The 20,739-nt window shown below is 43.8% G+C and overlaps 1 protein-coding gene across 1 annotated transcript in view; it reads right to left on the bottom strand.

Annotated features, from left to right (window-relative positions):
- Positions 1 to 20,739, bottom strand: part of OTOA (otoancorin) — an 84,139-nt gene that overhangs the window by 44,896 nt on the left and 18,504 nt on the right. Inside the window, exons 8-13 of the mRNA XM_027961995.3 lie at positions 17,095 to 17,330; positions 13,661 to 13,764; positions 9,308 to 9,408; positions 6,918 to 7,057; positions 4,354 to 4,477; positions 1,316 to 1,531 (exon numbers count right to left, since the gene is read on the bottom strand). Coding sequence (XP_027817796.2) covers positions 1,316 to 1,531; positions 4,354 to 4,477; positions 6,918 to 7,057; positions 9,308 to 9,408; positions 13,661 to 13,764; positions 17,095 to 17,330 — 921 coding nt within the window. The remainder of the gene's footprint in view (positions 1 to 1,315; positions 1,532 to 4,353; positions 4,478 to 6,917; positions 7,058 to 9,307; positions 9,409 to 13,660; positions 13,765 to 17,094; positions 17,331 to 20,739) is intronic.

Raw genomic sequence — 20,739 nt, 5'->3', positions numbered from 1 at the left:
AGTGACCCATATGCCACCGCTGACCAGGCAACGGGCTCTTCTGTGCGTAATCTGACCTGGCAGACGAGATTTAAAAATTGGGGGGATCCTATAAAAATCCAAATTAGAGTTTCTGCTTTATTTAAAAAAAAAAACCCAAACATCAGTCAGTACCCACAGTGGCAACAATGGGCAAGAACCTTGGGGTGAGTCATGGCGCCTCTGTTTGCCCTGCACACCCCTCTCATGGGACCAGGAGAAGCCTGCTGTCCTCCGTATATCACCCATCAGGCAACTGACACAGCAAAGCCTCACACTCATCTATCTTCACGTGGAAGCTTTGAGGTGAAATATATATGACTGTAGCTGGACACCCTAACAGAAATCATGACTGTTTCCCAACCCCTCCTTTGGTGTAAAGAGGCTAAATGTAATATAATCAGAAAAATTTATTGGTTTTTTTAAAAACCAGTTGAGTGGTTTCCTTGAGCTATTCCCTGTAGAATGAACAGCCTCTTACTGTCCTTAAGAAAGGCAAAGACTTTTGAGCACTTGGCTTCTTAGCAAAAGTCACCTCATTCCTCTTTAAGAAGAGTTGGACGCCAGGAAAGAGAAGAGCCACTTGGTCCAGGGCTGGGAGGAACAAGACTGTCTCCTGCAGTGCTCTAAAATCACATTCACAGAGTGGACTTAGGCGGCCCCCGTCAAAACAGAAGGTCCGCAAAGCCTTCAAACTAAAGTCACCAGAAGTCCTGAAGGGACAAGATGGATGGTCTACCCTTAGCTTTGAGTCAGAAAGAAGAATGAGTGGGCAGTGGTCATGGTGCCATGGGCAGTCAGCATGGGAATGACGCAAGTGGGCTCTGAAGCCAGATGCCCTGGGTTCAATCCCAGCCCTGTCCCTTTCACGTGGCGTTGGCAATTCCCTTATACGCTCTGTGCCTCATATGAACGACCTGGAAAATGGAGGTTATAACATTACTGACCTTATAGGGCTGTTGGGAAGGTTAAATGATTAACTCAGTGATAGCTAACACTCACTGAGCTTGGACTCTAGGTCACGTGTTATCCAACCTCTTCCTGTGGAACAACTCACATAAACCTATGGAATAGGAGCTATTGTTATCCCCATCTTACAGAGGGAAACTGAGGCAAGGAGAAGTTGTCAGTTCCCCACTGTCACGCAGCAGACACTGTCACACATGGAAGACAAGGATTTGCACCCAGGTAGCCTTCCTTGGCACCATCTTCTTACCGATTGGCTGCCCCTGCTGAAGGTCTATAACCAGCCCTTCGGTCTTGGGCCATTAAAACAGAGTCCAACGCTCCAACTGACCTTCTGGTGGGCCAGGTATTTGGCAGACAAGATGATGACCTGGCTCCTGGTCCAGCCAGAGACCTGGTTGAGGGTTGAGATGGCGCCCTGCACAGCCTCGGGGGAGAGGGATTCCAGCTGACTGTGGGTCAAGCCCATGACCGCATCCGACAAAGAGCCCAGAGTTTCATTAAGGGTCTGGTTCTCCGTGGCAATTTCCAGGAGCTCAGCTTTGAGCTAGAAAGGGAGCAAGCCAGGGTGAGAGTTGACAGCAAGCAGGATGGCGGCTCCTCCGGACTATACCCCAGCATGCGCCTTCCCCTTCCCTGCTCATCAAAAAGAAGGGGGCTCCTGCTGAGACCAGACCACGAGTCACGCTGCTGAAAATGCCACCTCCTCTGGCCTCGACCTTCCTATGCTGCAAATTCACTCTATGCTTCATTTAAATATTAATTTGTTATTAAATCAACCTTAAAGCATGGCAGAAGGAAATTTTGTTCACTCATAACCACCATTCCTGTAGCATCTATTTCTTTTGTGACCTTGAACTCTACATCCTGTTTATATGGCTGCTTTTCTTTTATGAAATCTCCCGGGAAGCTTTACGATAATATATAAATGTGTAAAAATAATTCTCAACAGTAACAAGAAAGTAAAAGTCTCCTGAAAACTATACCTCAAAAAAATTACTGTGGTTAGTAACTGTTTATGTTTCAAAATTTCTTATGCCTATATAAATAAACTATGGTATCTAGTCTTTATATAGATGTAACATGAACAGAAATGCAATTTCCTGCTCTATTTAAAATTTTTCATTTAAAATTACGTCTTACAAGTTTTCACGTTTTTGTGATTCCCTTATTTTTTATAACATGCCTGTCCAGTTATAGTCAAGTGTGTTTCCCAACTGTTTTCAGTAAAGAAGGCAATCGATTTATCTGTTGTAACGTGACCTCTATACAAAACCAAAACAACAACAGAACGGTTTGTATTTTAACACCTGAGTTTGCATGAACCATAATGGCACTCTACTCCAGTACTCTTGCCTGGAAAATCTCATGGATGGAGGAGCCTGGTAGGCTGCAGTCCATGGGGTCGCTAAGGGTAGGACACGACTGAGTGATTTAACTTTCACTTTTCACTTTCATGAATTGGAGAAGGAAATGGCAACCCACTCCAGTGTTCTTGCCTGGAGAATCCCAGGGACGGGGGAGCCTAGTGGACTGCCGTCTATGGGGTCACACAGAGTCGGACACGACTGAAGTAACTTAGATATATATAGAATCATGTCAGAGGCGTGTACGCAAGTATTCCAGATGGCCACTGGGGGGCAGCAGAGTAAAGTGAAAGAGACAGCTATCACAGCTGGTTTTCTCCAAAATCAGCAGCTCCCCTTCCTTAGAGATCAGCTTCCACATCTGCAAAATGCCTACAGCAGTGGCTCCCAAAGTGTGGGGCTTAACCAGTAGTTTCAGCATCACCTGGAGAGTTGTTAGAAATACAACATCTCAGGTTCCACCCCAGCTCTCTTGAATCAGATGAAGTGAAGTGACATCGCTCAGTTGTGTCCGACTCTTTGCAACTGCAGTTTACAAGGCTCCTCTGTCCATGGAATTTTCCAGGCAAGAGTACTGGAGTGGGTACTTTTGCCCATTTTCTTCTCCAGGGGATCTTCCCGACCCAGGGATCGAACCCAGGTCTCCCGCATTGCGGGCAGACGCTTTACCATCTGAGCCACCAGGGAAGCCCCTGAATCAGATGAGGGTATCTTATTAGGCTGTTTCCAACAAGCCCTCCCGCTGATTCTGATGCACCCTCCCAGTAAGAACTATTGACCCAAATGAGCCAAAGGATTCTCTCATATCTAATCACACCTAACTTTCTTCTTGGTCACAACTGTCCCTGTGGCCCTAAACTACACTTATTTTATTTTTGCTTGAGCTTGCTTGGGAAGGATTCTTTTCCTGAGGATTTGGTGATGTGTGAAACACTGCTGTGGAATAACTGATGAGGTGACCAAAATTTTCTTGAATATTGTTCTCATATTATCGTTCCCATTTGAAAAATGAGAAAAACAAAAAGAAGTGAGAGAGGCGCTTCCCTGGTGGCTTAGTGGTAAAGAATCCTCCTACCAATGCAGGAGACCAGGGTTCAATCCCTGGTCCGGGAAGATCCCACAAGCTGCAGAGCAACAAAGCCCATGTGTTACAACTACTGAGCCTGTGCTCTAGAGCCTGGGGACTGCAACTTCTGAGCCCGCATGGCGCAGCTACTGAAGCCCACGGGCCTAGAACCCGTCCTCCACAAGAGGAGAGCCACAGCTATGGGAAGCCTGCACATCACAACTAGAGAGAAAGCCCATTCAGCAATAAAGACCCAGCATGGCCATAAACAAATAAATAAAAATAAAATCTTAAAAAAAAAAGAAGAAGGGAGAGAAGCCGGGCAAAATTAAGACTTCAAGGGAAGAAGGGAGAGAAAGAGATGAAGTCGGGAGGGAAATGAGATAGTCCCCATGTGCTGATTTGCCCAAAACCTTGGTCTAGGAATTCAGTAACTCCCCTGGCTACATCGGAATCATCTGAGTAGCTTTGAAGACCTACCACACCCAGGCCACACCCCAGACCATAACCTGAGAATCTCTGAGGGCAGAGCCTGGGGAAGGGATATGCCACTAGTAGAACCAGATTTGAGTTCTTTTACTTCCTCTCTATTCCAAGCACAGTCACCAGCCAAGCAGCTTCAACATCGCCTGGAAGCTCGTTAGAAATGCAGAGTCTCAGGCCCCACCCAGACCTTAAATCTGCATTTGAGATACCCAAATAACCTCACGCACGGCATTTCAGTCTGAGGTGGCCACTTTGATTAAACTGATTCAAGCTCGTCCTACAGTTGGTTGTTGCTTCTCCCTACTTTAAGTTCATGCTGGGGTTTCTGCTGTGGCTGGACCTAGATCACGATTCACCCTTTCTTGCAAAGGGCAGACAAGACGGTTCTTCCCTTTTCTCTGGCTAGTGAAACTGAGGCCAAGGGTGCGGGGCCTCACAGCACTTCTGCACCTTCTGAACACCAGCCTGGAAGCCCCGCAGGCGGCTGCATTTGATCATCTGGTGAAGGAGCACTTGGGCCACAGCAGCATCCAGCAGCTCCAGGTCATCGTAGAAACAAACCAGCAGCCCCAGCCTGTGAAAGAAGATAAAGGGATGCTGGTGGAGGGCAGAGAGGAGGGGGCCACAACCAAGACTCCACTCCAGTTAGAACCAAGAGGTCACAATCATAGCAGCTGCTAAGCACCAGGAACCGTGTTGAGCCCTTTAACCTGGATTATTTCATCACAACCCTGCAAGGTGAGTGCTCTCATTAGCCCCATTTCACAGAAGGGTAAACTGAGCCTCAGACAGATCAAGGCAAGTGGTACCAGGCCTTAAATCTAGATCCATCCAACTATGCTGTCTCTCCTCCTGGGGCATTAAGGGATACAAAGAAAGCATTCCTTATCCACACAGAGATAAGGGATTTGCCCACCCTGAGGGATTCTCTGAAGCAGAAGTTTATTTCCAGGATTTTTCCAGGATATTTATTTACAGCCAACACGCCTAGATGATGATGCTTCAAAAGAAAATAAAAAGATAGGAGTCAGAACAATGTAGGAGCAGAGATGAGATCTGACCCCTGGTCTAGCTGGAAGCACTGCATCTATCGGTTAAGAACACACCTTCACCCCAACTGGAATTTGAAGCTCAGCTCTGTGAGACATCTGACTTCCAGCAAGTTACTTCTCTGCAAGCTACACACGGCTGTGCAGCGCACACTCTACCATAACCCTGCCTCTCTAAGCTTTTAATGGGGAGGTTTCCTTTGCCCATCATAGCTGCTGCTGCTGCTGCTAAGTCGCTTCAGTCGTGTCTGACTCTGTGCGACCCCATAGACGGCAGCCCACCAGGCTCCCCCGTCCCTGGGATTCTCCAGGCAAGAACACTGGAGTGGGTTGCCATGTCCTTCTCCAATGCATGAAAGTGAAAAGTCAAAGTGAAGTCGCTCAGTCGTGTCCGACTCTTAGAGACCCCATGGACTGCAGCCTTTCAGGCTCCTCCATCCATGGGATTTTCCAGGCAAGAGTACTGGAGTGGGGTGCCATTGCCTTCTCCGCCCATCATAGCACGTCATAATAAATATGATGAATGAAAGAATAAGGAGTACTGTGGGGGTTAAATGAGAAGATGCATACCAAGTGATTAGCATACTTCCTGGTAGATGCTAAGCACTTATTCTGAAATGGATGCTCTTAGCATTAGTATGAAATCTACTTGACTTAGCGTGGTTGGACCACCTAGTTGGCCATGATCAAATAGTGACACTCTCAGACAGGTCCCCAGGAAAGCAACCAGCTCAGGGAAAGGATTTTAAAGTGTGTCTAAGGAGAAAAAAATACTCAGAGGAAGTGAAGACTGAATATTAATAACCATGTTAAGAATAACTAGTATTTACTGAGCACTTTCTATGTGCAAATGTGCTTAATCCTTACAAGGGTCTTAATGAAATAGGCAGTTTATTAGCTCCCATTTCACAGATGGGGAAGTAGATTCACAGGGAGGTGCAGATCACCCAACTTGTAAGTGGCAGAGCCAGGATCAAACCCAGGACTTCTGCCTCCAGGCCCCATGTTCTTAATCACTACACTATTTTTTGTGTTACTAAGATTGAAGGTGGTAGGAGAAAGAGGACAACAGAGGATGAGAAGGTTGGATGGCATCACCGACTCGATGGACGTGAGTTTGAGTAAACTCCGGGAGGCCTGGCCTGCTGCAGTCCATGGGGTTGCAAGAGTCAGACACGACTGAGCAACTAAACTGAACTGACTAGAAAAAATAGGGCCCATGCTACTGAGTGAAAATTACTAAGGACAGAGGAAGAGGGTGTAAGGGTTCTATATGAGAATATTCTCTGCAGGTGACTTTGGAAAATGTAAGGTCATGTGATGCTGTCAGAGGAAGATCTGTGACAGTAAGACCCTGGGAGATGGAGAGAAGATGGGTGAACGGTGCCCACCACCCCTCCTCACTGCACAATTACCCCCAACATTCAAACCCGTTCTGCGGTCACCAAGTACACAGCTCCTGGCCCTTCCCTGCTGGAAATGGTTCCAGTTCCTGGGGATCAAGTTACAATCACTAAATTCTAGAGCTGACCTCACGCCAGGGCTCCCTGCTTGAGGGTCTAGGATACAACAGGTTCACAAATATGAGGCCCGTGAGCTATTTCCAATACTCAACCTAACCAATTGTAAATGACACATTTACAACTTGGAATGGAGGGAATACCAAGAATGTAAAAAGCTCCACTTCTGTGCTTAGAGCTGGAATCTTAGCACTTAATAGGTAAGGCTGTATAAAATGTTAGCACCTAGAAGATGCTTTAAACGCATTTTGTTTTCTTCTCCCCTTCATAACCTCTTTAAAGGGATCTCTTTGGGGAAACACCTCCCTCACATGCACAGCGACGTGGGACAATTCAAAGAGATGGATCAACCACCTCCCTCCCCTCCCCAGCTCTTTTGCTGCTCAGAGGAAGCTGATGCTTAGGTAGGAAACAGCTCTGGGGGCCCAGTGCCCACACTCCTTGCCTGTGGATGGTAGAGGTATTCCTCATGTCAAAGTTGGAGGAGCTGATCCTTTCCAGAAACGCCTGGGCCAGTTCAGGCGTGATGTCATAAACCGTGTCCAGCTGCTTGGTGGCGTTGTCATAGCTGATAAACAGCCCAATCTGGTGGAGGAGGCCAGGAAGATCAGTGGGGGGCTGCAGGAGCCCTGTGAAGCCCCGCCCCGGTGGCCTGTGCTGCGCCCCGCCCCCAGACCCCTGGAGATGCCCATTCCTCATTTTCATTGATTTCTTTTTTTTCCGTAATAGTTTATTACAAGATATTGAATATAGTTCCTTATGCTATACAGTAGGACCTTGTGGTTTATCTTTTTTATATAGAGAGGCATGGATCTGCTAATCCCAAACTCCTAACTGATCGGTCCCTCATCCCATTTCCTCTTTGGTAACTAAGTGACATTGATTTCCTAATGGTCTGTAACCGATGCTTCAGTTTCTTCTACAATCCGCCTGTTATTTAGGAAAGTTTTTCTTTTTTAATATATGAGCAGCTGAACTTTTTTCAAGCTAATATTTGCATATTTATTTCTAGATTTGTTTTATTGAGGTCAGAGAATGTGGTCCACAAATTGTTTGCTTTGGGGAATCAGAATTTTTAAAATAGATAAATTGGTTTGTAAATGACCCACAGGTGATTTAAAAAAAGAATGTGTGTTCTCTCTGTAAGATATAAAGTTGGATATATGTATACAATATATATGTAAATACATGTTTACATAATATTTAACACACACTTATGTAAATATACACATAATGCATTCAACTTTATTAAATATACTCTTCAGGTTCTTTCTATTATTATTCACTTTTTGCCTGTGTGTCCAAGAGTGTCGCACTGAGGTCTCCTATATTTTGAGGCCCTGTTATTCTTCGCTTAAAGATTTCATAAAGCTGTCTCTCCCTCATGGATTGTGCTCTACGTCCATAAGAAATTCCCTCTGAGTGTTGGTACCCTGTGGCTTCACCTCCCTTCTCTACATGTTTAGAAGATGAAGAAATGTTGTGAACAGCCCCTGGATCTCAAGAAGTCCCTGCTAGGGGCCCAGTTTTCTGAGAATTTAACCTCTTTCGACTTTCTGAAGTTCACTCAACTTTAAAAAAGTAAAATGGAGGTCTAATCCATTTTAAACTGAGGGTTATGAAACTGAGAGACATCTGAAATATTCCCAGCCTGTCAGGTAAAAAGAGGAACCTAGGGACTCCCCTCGTGGTCCAGTGGCTAAGACTCCATGATCCCAGTGCAGGGGGCTCAGGTTCTAAACCTGGTCGGGGAACTAGACCCACGTGCCACAACTAAGGATCCTACATACTGCAACCAAGACCCGGCACAGCCAAATAAGGAAATATTTGTTTTAAAGAAAGAGGAACCTACTTCTGCCTCTGATTTCATAATAACCAGACGTGGTTGGGTCAGTCAGTCCTTGAACGGGCCAGTCATTTGATGCAAACACTTCTTTCACTGGCCAGGAGAAAGTTAGGGCACACAGGGTACAAACTGGTAGCAAGCCCCAAACTCTTTATGAAAGCCTCCCTGTTGGCAGTATTCCTTGGAGGCTGAGTTCTAGCATCATGCCTCCCAAGGGATTTTAGTATCATCAGAACAACATTAGGAAAAGGAGAGTAATTCCTGAGCAGTGAGTTGAGCACCATGAATATGTACCCTTCTCCACTGTAAACTTTAAAGTCCAATCATCGCTCATGCTGAAGTAGCTATCAATAGAAGTTGCCATAAATAGAAGTAGCAATCGATCCATGTTGCTTTTGACTTGGGTTTGTGCTTCCAGTGACTGTAAACTCTATAGCTACGATCCTTGGCATTTCTTGACTTCAAAAATACCCTTAAACGACCTTTGGTTCATAGTCAACCTTCTCTTTAGATCCTATTGTTGACATCAGAACTGTCTTAGTTGTCCACAATTCTTTTTGTTTTCTTGGCTCTTCTACACTAGAACACAACCCAGCAACTGACTGCTTGAGGCCTTATTCGAGGAGTTTTCTTTAGATGCTCAAGTTATATTGAGCTAAGGTGAGTGGCTGGCTGAACATGAGAGGTTTAGAACACACCTTGTGTACATGCTAAGTCGACTCAGTCGTGTCTGACTCTTTGTGATTTAATGGACTGGAGCCCGCCAGGCTCCTCTGTCCGTGGGATTCTCCAGGCAAGAATACTGGAGTGGGTTGTAGTGCCCTCCCCTCCAGGGGATCTTCCCAACCCAGGGATAGAACCCACGTCTCTTAGGTCTCCTGCATTGGTAGGCAAGTTCTTTACCACTAGCGCCACCTGGGAAGTCCAGAACACACCTTACTTCAGATGTATTGGTGATGGAGACATGTAAACGTATTTTTCAAACTTACTTCTATGGGACTAATTCTCATAATTTCTTCAAAGGGTAAGTGAACCATGTATCTGCCCAAAATCCATAAGTTTTCTGCACTGACCCATGAAACAGAGTCATCTGCAAAAAAGACAAAACATGGGTTAAAAAGTAAATAAATAAAAGCCTATGCACTGGTAAATGACTGTCAGAAATATCTTTGATATCAGGACCTCTTTTTGCATCCATGAATTCATTCAACAGCCATTTTTTGAGAGCCCTCTGCTTACGAGATGCTACACTATACATAGGCAATGATGGATTGCCAATAGTTACTCATAGTTCGGCTCCTTGGACCAGCAGCCTCAGCATCACTTGGGAACTAGTTAGAAATGCAGATTATTTTTTAATACTAAGACCACAAAATATAGTTTCATTTTTAGTTTAGTTACTAACTTGAAATATATTTGATTCTTTTATTACTGCCAGTAACAATCCTTATCTTCCTTATTGATTATCACTGCATACATGAGCCAACCCAAACCATTTGCCCTTTCTTGTATGCACCCCTAATGGTCTCCAAATCTTTCCTCTCTTGGGACTTTCCCAACAGCTAGACTGCCTTTCCCCTAACCCTTCTGCTTCAAACTGCTAAGTCACTTCAGTCGTGTCCGACTCTGTGCGACCCCATAGACGGCAGCCTACCAGGCTCCCTCGTCCTTGGGATTTTCCAGGCAAGAGTACTGGAGTGGGGTGCCGTTGCCTTCTCCAAACCCAACCTTAAAAACTGAGCTCAAATATTTCCTCTTCCTTGAAGCCCTCTCTCATCTCCTTAGCCAGCAGTATAATTTCTCTCTTCTCTGAATTCCCAGAGAACTTGATCATCTGTTCAGACATTTGAAATTCCCCATCAGCGAATGTCAGTGGGACTTTAGGAACAATCATGGCCAGGATCCAAATTCAAATTTCAGTGAACTGGGACTTCTGTGGTAGTCCAGTGGTTAAGAATCCACTTTTCAATGCCAAGGGCAAGGGTTCAATCGCTGGTTGGAGAACTAAGGCCCCACAGGCTGTGAAAAAGTAAAAGTGAAAGTGTTAAGTCATTTAGTCTTGTCTGACTCTTTGTGACCCCATGGACTATAGCCCACCAGGCTCCTCTGTCTCCGGAATTCTCCAGGCAAGAATACTGGAGTAGGTAGCCATTCCCTTCTCCAAGAGATCTTCCCAACTGTGGGGTGGGGCCAAAAAAAAAATTTTTTTTTTTACGTTTCAGTGAACTAGGATTGGCTGCCATTGCCCCTAATCCTCCACCTCCAGTAAAAGATTTACAAAGTACAACATTGCTTTGGCAGCATTTGAGGGAAATGAAAAAAGCAGGGAGCATTTTTAGGGTGCCGTGAATCAGTCACCAAAAGCTATTGCAAGAAGCCTTGGCCAACGGCTGATGCCCAAAGGAGATGGTGGGGTCAGCTGATCTGTGGACCACATCACAAGAACAAGAGGGTGCCTCCCCAACCCAGGAATCACAGCTGTTGCTGTGAGCACAGGTAAACAGCCTCTAGATGGGAACTCTGAACACCTGACTTGGTTATTAGAAGAAAGGGTGGCCCCAAAGGCTAGATAATTCTGTGGGGGAGCCATTAAATTCACCGAGAACTAAGCTGAGATGTCCATTTTTAACTAATTATTAAGCATGAACTATATTTCTGAAGATCAATGATCCCCAAATTCAGGATATTTTTGACACCCAAAGTATTTCAAGTTACCTCAAGGAACTTCATGAAAAAAAAAATTTTTAAGTCCAAATAGAATTCATTTTAATTCACTTTAGTTTAATAATGAAATATACCACATGGGGATTTTAGGAGAGTCTGTCTCTAATTACATTCTGGCAACAAGGACTTAAGGGAAGTCGACAGTCTAGAACTGTGGTGCTGGAGAAGACTCTCGAAAGTCCCACTGGACAACAAGGAGATCAAACCAGTCAATCCTAAAAGAAATCAACCCTGAATATTCATTGAAAGGACTGATACTGAAGCTGAAACTCCAATACCACCTGGTGTGAAGAGCTGATTCACTGGAAAAGACCCTGATGCTGGGACAGATTGAGGGCAGGAGGAGAAGGGGATGACAAAGGATAAGGTCATCGGATGGCATCACCAACTCGATGGACATGAATCTGAGCAAACTCCAGGAGACAGTGAAGGACAGGGAAGCCTGGCATGCTGCAGACCATGGGGTTGCAAAGAGTTGAACACGACCTAGCCACCGAACAACAAGAATCTAGTGGGCGAGTTGAGTGAATTTCCCAGGTTACATAGTGTGAGATTCAGTTTCCCAGAGGTCACAATTATGCACCAGGCAGAGGGAATTCTGCTGCACATGGAAGACATTTATTATTCCACTCTTTAATGTTTCTTTATACACAAATCTCAGAGCTGAATTCCAGGAAAAGGACTGGCTGGCACTCCCTCCACTTCCACCCACTGGCTTTCTCTGTCTCCCCCACACACATAGGCTCACTTCCACCTCAGGGCCTTTTATCTGCTGCTTCCCCTGCCTGTTATACTTTTCCTCCAGAGCCTCACACGTCTGATTCCATTTCTCATTTTGGTTTCAAACCAAATGTCGCCTGCTCAGAGAGCTCTTCTCTGACTCCTTAATCTGGGGGTCAGAAACTACAGCCTGTGGGCCAAACCCACCCAGCATCTCTTTTTGCACAGACTTCAGCTTGGTTTTTGCATTGTTTAATGGTTAAGGGAAAATCAAAAGAAGAATATTTTGTGACACTTGAAAATTACATGAAATTCACATGTCAGTGTCTGTAAATAAGGCTTTCTTGGGCTACAGCTACACCTACTTATTTGCTGTCTACGGCTGCTTTTCTGTTACATTCACAAAGCCTAAAACATTTACTCTAGCCCTTTACAGAAAACCATGGCCAAGCCCTGTTCTAGTCTAAAGCAGTAACCCTCTCCATGGCATTTACCAATTTTATTTTCTGCAGAGCCGTACTCACATCTATATCCTCCCTCTCTCCCTCTCTTCTTTTTATTTACTTGCCTAAAAGTTTTCTCCACCGTCTCACCCACAATAAAACTATAGCTCCATAAAGCAAAGACTTGTCTTCTGTTCCTCTGTATCTCCAGTGGCTGACACATAGTAGGCTTTTTTTTAATAAATGAGATTTTTTTAAAAAGTTTTGGCCACACCCTATGGCATGTGCAATCTTAGTTACCCGACCAAGAAATGAACCTGCGCCTCCTACACTGGATGTTGGAGTCCCAAACACCAGACCACCAGGTAAGTCCAGTGGGCTCTTTTTAGGTGTTGAGTTTGTTCTGTTTACATTACTAACATTAAAGATTCAACAAGTTGACATTACCTGTGAAACTGTTTGCATCACTAATCTGCATCGCTATTCTTTTCTTTTTTTTTCAATTGTAGTAAAATAAACATAACATAAAATTTACCATCTTAATCACTTTTAAGTACACAGTTCAGTGGCATTAAGTACCTTCACTTTGCTGGGCAACCAGCACCACCATCCCTTTCCAGAACTTTTTCATCTTGCAAAACTGAAACTCTGTACCCATTAAACAGCAACTCTGGGAATTCCCTGGTGGTCCAGTGGCTATGACTCAGCCCTTTGACAGCCATGGGCCTGGGGTTCAATCCCTGGTCAGGTGACTAAGATCCCACAAGCCACTCGACACAGCCAATAAACAAAATGAAATAAATAAATAGTAACTCTCCATACTCTCCATTCCTTCCTCTCCCAACCCCTGGCAACCACCACTCTACTTTCCATCTCTATGAATTTGACTATTCTAGGAAATAGTAGGTTTTTAATAAACATCTATCAGTACACCCATGGCTGATTTATGTCAATGTATGGCAAAAACCACTACAGTATTGTAAAGTAATTAGCCTCCAATTAAAATTAATTAATTAATTTACAAAAAAATAAACATCGGTCAAATAAATCCTGGCCTATTTCTGCTTTGGTTGCCAGGAAGCTTAGTGCTGAATTTCTGGGCTTTACTGTCGAGATTTTCTTTAAAAGAACTATATTGTCCCATTTTGATATAGATTTTTAACACAGATTTTGAACTTGTAAACTTGTTATTATTTCCTAAGAAACTAGGACACACCTTTGATTCTAAGATACAAATGATTGTTACTTCAGGGACTTCAACATGTGAAAAATGCATTGATGAAATGGGGTATGTGTGTTTTCCCACAAGCCACATCACGTCCTTTTTGGAAGCTGAGAAAGGTAAAAGTCTTAAGTGACAATGAAATCAAATCCCTATTTATAGAGATGAAGCACCACCATGTTTAAGGATGGACTCCGCCTAAAAAGTGTTCCCACCTCAAGGCCTGGGCTCACCAGTCACATTGGAGGATGTCTTCAGAATCCCAGTCATCCAGCAGTAGACAGCCCTCTGGGCATGGGCCGAGGTCTGGTCATAGAGATCTTTGAATAACGCAGACCTAAACGATGAAAATGTGGGTATCAGTTAAGAAACAAACAGATGCAGGCCTGCAGGCAGGGTCCAAACAGCAAATGCACCCAAAGCCGTCACTGGTTAAGCCGTCATTAAGCCTTTCCCATCCCCTTGCTATGTGTAGCTATTTCCCCATTTTTCCTCTTTCCATCACATTTAAATATCTGCCAAAGACTGATCTCCATTTCCCAACCACCTGGTCATTTTTTTTTAATAACAGTTTCATTAAGCTGTAACTTGTGTACCATACAATTTGTCCATTTAAAGTACACAACTCAATGATTTTCAGTATATTCATGGACATTTCCAACCATCACTCAAGCCATTTTAGAACCCATTTAGTGCCTCAGAAAGGAACCCTGTACTCTTATCTATCACCCCTGAACCTCTAGTCACCCCATCTCTTAGAAACCACTAATGTACTTTCTGTCTCTATAGATTTTTCTGTTCTGAATATTCCAGATAAATGCAGTCATACAATATGTCACATTTGTATCTGGCCTCTTTCACATGGCATGATGTTTTCAAGGTTCATGCATGTTGGGACATGCATCAGTACTTTGTTTTATGGTCAAATTCTATTCTGTTGTACAAATATACCAATTTTCTTTATCTGCTCATCAGTTGGGCTATTTCCACCTTTTGCCTATTATGAATAATGCTGCTATAATTATTCACGTACAAGTGTTTGTATAGCATGCTTCATTTCCCTTGGATGTAGACCTAGAAGTGGAATTTCTGGGTTAAATGACAATTCTATACTTGGTCTTTTGAGGAACTGCCAGACTACTTTCCAAAGTAGCTACACCATTTTACTTTCTCACCAACAGTGTCTGAAGGTTCTGATTTCTCCACCTCCTTGTCAACACTTGTTGGTATCTGACATTTCAATTTCAGACATCCTGTGGGTATAAAGTGTCTTGGTCACTTTTTAAGTCAGGGTCATCTGGTTTCCCCGCTGCCACACTACTCCTTGTGGCCCAAATCCCAAATGACCTCCTTGTCACCACACCCAGCAGTTCCGTTTGGTCCAATATGAGTTGACCTTTCAGCATTTGGCACTGATCACCCTTCTGGCTCATCCTGGCAAAACAGTTGAGTCTCTTCATCTCGGAAGACTTCGCTCAATTCCACCCACCACTGAAAATCAATTCACCAAATGAGCAATTCGCCAGCCTTTCCTAGGCTTCAGGTTTGTCCCCGCCACTCTCCCAGTCATTTCATATGCGGAGAGACAAACTTTCAATCCATCGTAGGGTCTTCTCTCTGTATCTTTTTTCTTCTTTTTCTTCCTCACCCTTCCTCCTCCTCCTCCTTCTTGTTTTTCTTCCTCTTTCTCCTCTTATTCCAGTTCTTCTTCTTCCTCTTCCTCTTCTTTCTCTCTCTCTCTTTCAGCTGTTGTTTTGTTTTTCATAACAGCAGAGGGGGTGGAAGGGACAGGAGATAGCTATGTTCAGTAATTCTGAGAAAATGGTAAACATCATTTAAGGGAAAGCTTGCCCATTTGTAACAATGCTCTATCATGGCCTAAGGATCTGGACTTAAGGCTCAGCGGTTAAAGGGTCTGCCTGCAATGTGGGAGACCTGAGTTCGATCCCTGGGCCTGGAAGATCCCCTGGAAAAGGAAATGGCAACCCACTCCAGTATTCTTGCCTGGAGAACCCCATGGATGGAGGAGCCTGGTGGGCTACAGTCCATGGGGGTCACAAAGAGTCGGACACGACTGAGCGACTTCACTTTCACTTTCTATCATGACCTAGGTCAAGTTATTCAATCTCACTGCCTCAACTTTCCCATTTGAAAAATGGGAATGGAGTTAATGACATCATCCTCACAAGTCGAAGGGTAGAGTAAGAAGTAGGCAAAACTGAGGTTCAGGAGAACTGGCTTGAGTTCAGATTGAGTCAAACCCTGTGGGGTCACTTCAGGTATACCGTCCCCTTGTTGGGCCTCAGTTTCTTCATCTGTGAAAGAAGAGGTTGGATTAAATGATGCTCATTGGGAAACAGGAAATGGGGGCATATTCTGGACTCCCCAGTGATGATGAGAACCTGGAGTCATGCAGGGTTATACCTGTATTGTTCTATTGTCTTTCTCTCTGTAGGGCCCAAAATCTTTTCCTGGACTCTTATTCAGGGTTTCTATAAAGCTTTTGTGCTGGACATCTGAGTTTTGACTGTCAAGCATCCACCCCCTCTCTTGCATTAACAGCACCTCAGTTTTTCTTGGGAAAATGATGTTTCTCCCACATCCATGTGGTTTGGGTGGAACTGTGACCCACGTGCAAGCCATTCATCTCCCCAGATCCCATTGGCCACAGTCATCAGCTCAAGAATGGGCACATGACCTAGTCTGGACCAATGAGAATCAGGTCTAGGACTCTGCTTGGAATTGCTGGGAAAGTCCTCTGGACCAGGCACTCTGAGGAGGGGCCTGGAACTGCCCATGTTCCGTTGTGGAGAGAGCTTGCCTGGGAGCAAGGCCAACGCAGAGGAGGGCAGAGCTGAGAGATAAAAAAAAAAACAGAGATGTTGCTGATGGTGTCATTTGAGCTCCTGGATCCAACTGTGTCTGTCAGTCCTGCTACCTCTCAAGGAGAAAGTCTCAATTTAGCGCTAGGGAGTCTTCAACACACACTCAGCTCCTTTTTTACCCGAGAACAGGTCCCAAGCTCAGAGCAATATATCTAGCTAGGATTTAATGACACTTTTTAAATTGCTGTTGTATTTATTTTTATGATTCCTTACATGACAGTGATTAAACAACAACAAAGACAAATGATACTGGTTTCCCATTTATAGTAACTATACCATATTTACTTTTTTTTAATTAATTTACTTAATTTTATTCAAGTACAGTTGATTTAAAATGTTACCTTAGTTTCAAGTGTACAGCAAAGTGATTCAGTTATACATACATATATCTATTTTTTTCAGATTCATTCCCCTTATAGATTGTTACCAAATCTGAATCTAGTTCTCTGTGCTATACAGGAGGTCCTTGTTGGTTATCTCTTTTATATACAGTAGCATGTATCATTTTTTATTTTTAATATAGATATTTTAAGCAAATAGAATGAATCACTATTTTTTAAATACACGAAATAAAAAAATACAGGCAGTATACAAATACAGCAAAAATTATGAGGATGATACAATGCGCGAGACTGTTTTAATCAAGCCATCTCTAAACTGACCTCGAATATTAACCTATCCTCACCTGCCTTCTCCCCTCCCTCATGTGTTATCTCCTTGACCTCAGGACAGACTCTGAGGGGCAGCGAGTGGAGTCAGCGGGTTGTGGGGAGGACACTCACAGGTTCTTGAAGGCATCTTCACGCAGGTCATGCGGGAGACTCTCTGCGATGTCCGGGTGGAGAAAGCAGCCTGAGGATCCCCTCAGCACCATGCCCAGGATCTCCACACACTCCAGGGGGTTCAGCACCTGGAAACACCTCTCCAGCGTGACGAGAAACAGGCTGCGGTTCACACCTGGGCTCTGCAAGGCTTGTTTCCGAATCTCTCCCAAGTCAATAACGATGTTGTCCAGCTCCTAAAGGGGTGGCAGAAGTCAGGGTTGCCTCTCAATCTGGAAACACTGGGCGGGACCACGCTTAGCAGCAGAGGTGAAATTCAGGACCACTATTAAACGCTATGCTGCTATGTCAAATATTCTAGACTTTTCTGTCACCTACAGAATGCCTTGTCCTTCTCCAGATACATCATGACTGTCACACCTCAGGCCCTTGCTCTAGCTGGAATCCCCACCTCCTTGTCTCAGCGAATTCCAGCTGATTCTTTCAGGTCAAGGTCAGTCATCATTGAAACAGTGAAGTCTTCTCGGTTGTCCTACTTTAGTCAAATCAAACCTCCCTCCACTCTGGGCTTCCAAGAACATCCTGAACCAAACTCCGGGATTAGAAATGCTTACAAACCTATCTTTCCTCCAAGCCAGTGGACCTCAACCCTGGCTGTACATAAGAACGACAAGGGAGATGATCCCAAGCACCACCATAGAGCCTGCTTTCACCAGGCTCTGGTGGAGCCCTGGCATCTGATTTCAGTGTATAGATGAAGCTGAGCCAGGAAAATGCTGAGGCCCATGCCATGTGCCCAGTGGGATTCCTGGTACGCAGAAGATGTTGAGAAATAGCCTGTTAGGATGACTGACTACATCCTTTGGACCACAGACCTCAGGAATGCTGACAGAGTTTACACAAAATTTGACTGCTCACAACTCTGTCCTTCACCCAACATGCCTTCCAAAAATAACAACCACAATTTACTGAGTATGCACTACACGCCAGGCACTGTGCCAAGCATGGAGCAACCATGCATACTCTCCTGTTATTCTCACAACAGTCCTATAGGTTGACACCCACAGGTCTGAGGGTCAGATATTCCTAGGTTCAAAGCCCAGGCCCTTGACTTATATGTGTGTGTCCCTGCGTAAGTCACTTATCATTTTTAAGTCTCGATGTCTTCCTCTTGCATGAAGATAAAAATCAGTGCTTACCTCCTAGATTTATAAAAACCGAATGAGATTTCATGAATGGAGAGTGCTTGGTACCTAGTGAACGCTCAGCAAACACTACATGCTATAATTAACTCACTATCACAGGTGACAAGAAGCAAAAGCCAGATTAGACAACCTGCCCAAAGGCACACAAAGCTGGGATCTGAAACAAGGGTACTGAATCCAAGCCCACTCATCTAACCACGTCTACAAGTTTCCTAACTTCCGTCATTGCCAGTTGGGGCCAAACAGTGCAATGGTTAAGAGTGTAACTTGGGGGTTCTGAGGCAGGGGTCTGTGGATAGTATTAGGGGTGGGGAGTGGAGGGAATTGCATCCTCCGTTTCACAGCTGTGGAACTGACCCCCAGCATCTCCTTCAAGGATGAACATAGGCAGCGAGCCAGCAAGGTGGCTTTGAACCAGCAAGAAGCTTTGCTGTGTCATCACTAAAAATCACAAACACTTTCATAACTCACTACCGTTGTTGTAAATGACTTGAAATCTCGCTTACACTCAACATTTCCTCAAAATTACAGAAGCTGTTAGACCAACCACTAAACCTTACTATTGAAAGTATTCAAGAATTACTGACCCCCAACTTTGTCTTATGTATTTTGATAAATGTCTTTCAATAGAATCAACTTCCTTTATCATCCTTTGTATTTCATTGTATAGATGTTAACACCTTATTCTGAGAAGGAGCCTGCGGGCCTTGCCACGGGCTCACAGCTAAGAGTCAGGAACCCAGGTTCTTACCTCAGATTTGCCACTTTCAAGCTGTGTAACCTGAAGTTACTCAACCTCTCCAAGCCTGTTTCCTCATCTGCATATTGAAATGGTAAGATTCTAGTTATCCTTATTTCAAAAAGTCCTGGCTTGTTAAACCTTTAGAAGAGTGTTGGCAAATACAGCCCACGGGCCCAATTCAGCCTACCGCCTGTTCCTGTAAATAAAGTTTTATAGGCACACATCCAGATCCATTCATTCACCTGTCATCTACTTTGACACTACAACCACAGAGTTTAGTAGTTGTGACAGAGACTGTACGGCCTACAAAGCCTGAAATATTTCTTATCAGGCCCTGTTTCTATCAGAAACAGCTCACTGATCATTCCCTCAGGATAATACCTGACACATGGTTAACCCTCAATAAACATTAATCCAGACCATTTTCTTAGGCCACCATCCTCATTTTTGCCGTATCTTTCATCACCTTTATAATTATTTAATTTTTTACTTTATTTTTTTAATACAAAGGCTTTCAATTTTATTTTATTTTTAACAAACATACATGGGACTCGATAAAGGTTACTAACTGAATGAGCTCTAACAGACAGGTTCTCTGTGGCTTTGACACACTCAGCTTCTAAATGATCAGCTAGCTAGTTAGGATTGTACACTAGGTACTTTTTGCTGTTGTTCAGTCATTCAATCATGTCCAGCTCTTTGCCACCTCATGGACTGTAGCCCACAAGGCTCCTCTGTCCATGGGATTTCCTAGGCAAGATTATGGGAGTGGGTTGCCATTTCCTTCTCCGTAATTTTTTACTTTAAACTGACTCTTCTTAAAACTTAAATTCATTTCAAAAGGAAAAACTACATCTCCATCAAACTCATAGTTTTGATGTGTATTTTAATAACAGACATTGAAATTATTTTATGATTATTAAAATGTTTAAATGCTTCAATTCCCTTAGGAAAATGCTGCTCCACTTTCAACTGTCTCTGAAAAACTCTAAACCTCACCTTTCTGATTCCCAGTGATTCTCTGTGTCTCAGAGGCCTTGCTTTGCTCTTACATAGCCAATCTTATTTTGTGAAAATTATCTGTTTCTGTCTCCTCTGGACCATAAGCTCCTTGAGGGCAGAGACTGTCTTTCATCTAGAACCCAGTGTCTCCTGGTACACAATAATCATTCATGGGTATTTATGCAGCCAAACTACTAGGACTCCTCAATACCCCTCATTTCTTTGTGTGTGTGTGTGTTGTGTAGCCTTTTGTTAGCAACTAAAATAAAAGGTACCTGTTGTACAACATGGATAGTAATTGAATATAACTGGAGATTTTTATATTCTAATACAGATCATTTATAAATGCAATATCTATATTAAAAGCTTCCTCCTTTTTGTGTATAATTTGCAAATTTATTCTGAAAGCAGAGCATATGTGTGTAAGTCTGCAAAGAGTGCAATTTAGGATATGGTAAATGCTTCACAAGTTACTTTCAAAAAGCTGACTGCCACAACTGTGCCTTTACAATACCTTTTTTTTTTTTTTGATCAAAATATTTTTATACCAGCCTTCCTCAGACTGCTTTTAACTACAAAGCATTTTTTTACAGAGTTGAAACTGAGGAAGGATTATACCTACTAGAAAAGAAGAAAGCTCTGTTCGTTTGAGGTTTCAGAATCCCCCCAAACCAGGACCGGTATCTTGGTAACGCT

Source organism: Ovis aries, chromosome 24 (assembly GCF_016772045.2).
Source record: "Ovis aries strain OAR_USU_Benz2616 breed Rambouillet chromosome 24, ARS-UI_Ramb_v3.0, whole genome shotgun sequence".
Classification (NCBI taxonomy): Eukaryota; Metazoa; Chordata; class Mammalia; order Artiodactyla; family Bovidae; genus Ovis; species Ovis aries.
Note: the sequence above shows the minus strand (reverse complement) of the source record. Positions and strands in the feature narration are given on the sequence as shown.